The sequence below is a fragment of the Tupaia chinensis genome, unplaced genomic scaffold, assembly GCF_000334495.1.
Source record: "Tupaia chinensis unplaced genomic scaffold, TupChi_1.0 Scaffold000634_1, whole genome shotgun sequence".
Lineage (NCBI taxonomy): Eukaryota > Metazoa > Chordata > Mammalia > Scandentia > Tupaiidae > Tupaia > Tupaia belangeri.
Window position 1 is genome coordinate 170,001 of NW_006160154.1, and position 3,782 is coordinate 173,782.

At 48.3% G+C, this 3,782-nt stretch overlaps 1 protein-coding gene across 1 annotated transcript in view; it reads right to left on the reverse strand.

Annotated features, from left to right (window-relative positions):
- Nucleotides 1-3,782, reverse strand: part of CRYL1 (crystallin lambda 1) — a 176,780-nt gene that overhangs the window by 11,763 nt on the left and 161,235 nt on the right. Inside the window, exon 6 of the mRNA XM_006159501.1 lies at nt 119-224. Within this exon, the coding sequence (XP_006159563.1) occupies nt 119-224 (106 nt within the window). The remainder of the gene's footprint in view (nt 1-118; nt 225-3,782) is intronic.

A 3,782-nucleotide genomic window follows, 5' to 3' on the forward strand; every position in this document is an offset into this window, starting at 1 on the left:
AAGGAAGGAAGGAAGGAAGGAAGGAAGGAAGGAAAGAAAGGCAAATGTTAGCATTTATAAAACCTATGAAAATACTAAATAGTAAAAATTTCTTATCTTAGCCCCCCTGGGTACATACCTTCAGCGTTGAGGTGCATAGTCTCCAGGGGTCCGATAAATGCATAGCGCATGCCCAACCCATCCGACATCACAAGATCGAGATCACTGGGAGATATAATTCCTTCCTACATAGAAGAACAGGGCAGCATACAAGTGAGTTTTCTGGAAAGGCAATTTCATTATTATCACTTTTATCCTAACTTTTCTTTTTTTAAAAAAAATGATAGAGTGCATGTGCATGAGTGAGAAAGAGAGAGGGGACAGGGAGAGAGGGACAAGAAACACCCTCAACAGGGTTCTGTCACACTGTGATCCCCTTTCCCCCTCCGTCCAGTGCCACAGGATTCTGGCTGCCTGCATGCATGCCCAGCAAGTTTTCAAGCCAACCTAGGATTCCAACCCATGGTCAGCCGCATGGCTTTCAGTCTTGCAGGGCATTTACATTGCTGCTGCACCACAGTAACTGGGTGCATCTTAACTTCGTAGAGTAGGATCCCAAGGTATCCTCCAATGCACTGTAATAGTATTTTGGTTTTGGTTTTAAAGTTTATTTACATATTTCTTCCAGGATACAGAGAAAGAGAGAGAGACAGTCACCTTCAGCAGGGTCTTCACACTGCCATCTACCCCCAGCCTCAGCCAGGTAGGATCTTGGGCATACATGGATGCACCTTGTGTGTATAGGAAGACTCGGGACACAAACCCAGGACCTTCCTATATAGCTTCAGCATTGCAGTGGTATTGCATTACCGCCACACCACCATGGCTGACCTGTAACAGTATTTTGACCAAATTTTAGATGCAAAACTGTAATACATAAACAGATCCTGAAAAAAAATAATAAGAAGAAGAAGACTATTTTGTGACATGGTCAAATACCAGTTCCCTCTTTCCATACTTACAATCAGCCTTGACGTTACTTCCTTTCACCTTCCTATGCCCATGACTGCTGCCTCCCCACCTCAGCCCTAGAGCCTATGCTCCAGCTGCAGCTGTGGAGATGCAGGACAGGACCAAAGGTCAGGGAAGAGTAAGGATGAGGCACTGAGGAAAAGGCCAGGGACCGTCTGTATGTTTGCCCAGGACCTATGGAGTACGCTTAGAGTCATCAAAAGAGGTGGAAAGTTGCTACCCAGACTTCCCCTGCTTGCAAGTCTGGCCTTGTTTGGCTTTTAATGAGTTTGTAAAAAATGTTATTCTTTGATGAAATGCAGCTTAGAACCATGGCTTTGTTTGCCAAGGTGGGGCTCTACGATCTTTCATAAACGTGAATTACGAAGCAAGAGGCAGGCTGTTATGTGTTTAGGCTAGATGTCAACTGGCAATCTGTGTTTTTTGGCCTGTTCTTGATATAGCTACTGACCTGCGCGGCTCTGGGGATGAAGCGGGGGATGTATAAATCAATATTTATGTGATCTAACAATTCGCTGCCTGCTCACTCCCATCCGTGGGCATTGTAAAAATTGTCTGTTGTAAAACAGACACTTTGATTGGCAGAAGGGCAGACACAAGCCATCCTATCTCCCCCTAAGCCTTTGCAGCAGACTGGCATGTCACCATGCAATCTGCCACTCCCGGGTCCCGTTCCTGAGCAGTTCCATTAGCAGACCCGGCACTGTGAAAAGGGGTCCAGCTCTCACCCCGGCAGCCAGAGCAGGCCTGCCACCTGTACGTCTGTAAGCGGCTGCTAACCTTACCTGTGGCAGCGTAGGCAGCCCCACCAGCTCTCAGCTGGGGGCCCAGTTTCTCTACCCCAGAGGCAAGCGGTCCACCAGCCACGCTTCATTCTGGGCACAGGCAAATCCCTGCCTTTCCCTGAAAGGTCTGCCTGTTGATTTTCTATTCAAAAAGAGAGCCCTTATCGACCTTAGGGGGTGCTCTGAGGCTTCACCTGAGGCCCTGCTCAAAGGGAGGAGCCCTCTGCCCTATAGGTGTCCTAGAGGTCTGGGGCTCAGAGGCTAGAGCACCCCCTGCTGTCCGGCCTCCTCCTGCTGCTGGCACATTTCTCAGACTTCAAAGGCAGCCTGTTAGGTCACCCAGGTCTTTGTGAGAAAGAAGACTGACAATCCAGATCCAAGGGCAACACGTAGGTGGGCTAGGTGTGCATGCCCTTTGGAGCTCCCAGGTCACCTGTAGGAACTCCAAGGAGAGGCGGGTAGAGAGGATGGAACACAAGAACCATGAAGACAGGATAGCCATCCGCGAAGGGCAAGCACGGTGACACATGACTGAGCGCCTCCATTTGAAAGAGCCACTTTCAGGCCAGCAGTTGGCGAGGAGGTTAAGGCAACTGGATCCCACATGATGGACTCTGTGGTTCGAGACTCAAACAGTGGCTTGAAAATCACTCAGCGTGTGTGCATGCCTGCCCAGAGGCCAAAGAAGAGAATGGAGGAGAGAGGATTGCATGGTGGCCATTCCCCTGGGGGGTAATTTCTTACTTTCCTTCCTCTCTCTCTCCCCTTCTTTCTCTCTCTGTCTGTCTGTCTCTTCTGGTGAACAAACGGGCGGAGTAACAAAACTAAAAAAAAATTTTAAAAAGCCACTTTACATTCTGTTTTGTTTGTGTGTGCAAGACAGAAACATCCAGAGACATGCATGGGCCATGTACGTGTGGTTTAGAGCACAATGACCTGAGCCATCTTATCTGCTCTCCCCACTGTATCCTCCTTCCTGAAGATAAACACCCTGACTCTGTGAGAACTGCTTCCTTCCTTTTCAGATTGACCACCAATGTCTACATACCTCAATATCAGAGCTCACTTTACCTGTTTCTAATCTTGTAAATGGAACCACACTGTGGGTGTTCTTGTGTAAGCTGTATCTGTCTCTCAACATTATGTTTTGTTTCAAAAAGTTTATTTATTTATTTCTTCCATGGTTAGGGATGGGGAGGGACCCAACAGGGTCTTCTACCATAATCCAGTCTGTCTCAGCTAGCCAGGATCACGGACATGTGCACCCCTTGTGCTTACGGAGGTCCCAGGATGTGAACCCAGAACCTTTCTTTTCCCATGTGGGTCCAGTCGTGTTAGCACTGCACTACCACCTGACCCCTCGACATTATGTTTTTCAGATCCACCCGTGTTGTGTGTAGCTATATTTGTCCTCATTACTGTGTCACCCTCCCAGTTTGCTTGTCCATCCTACTGTTCATGAACATTGAGGTTGTTTCTGGTTTGTGGCAACTCTGAACAGGGTAGCCATGAATGTTCCCGCATTCGCCTCCCAGCCTATGTCTAAGAGCAGAACTGCAGAGTTCTAGCCAGGTGGCCTTCTACTTTAGCAAAGGACATTACAACACTGTCCAAAGTGGTGGCACCACATTTCCTGCCCCGAGCACTGGGTGTGGACGAGTTTCCAAACTCTGTTCCAACACTTGGAGTCTGCTGTGGCTTGTGTCACCCAAAATGCATGTACTGAGATTTGGTTGTGAAGGTATTAAGAGGAAACTTGAGTTGGCTCTGTGACCTGGTAGTTAAGAAAGCTGGATCTCACATGGCCAATCAAGTGGTTCAAGTCCCAGACCTGGTGGCTTAAAAAACACACTGGGCTCATGTGCATGCATACCCCAAATCCTGACAGGAGAGTAGAGGAGAAAGGATTGCAGCACACTGTGTCCCTCTATGGGAACCTTCTCCCTCTCCCTCTTTCTCTCTCTGATGAGCCTCTCCTCCTCTTTC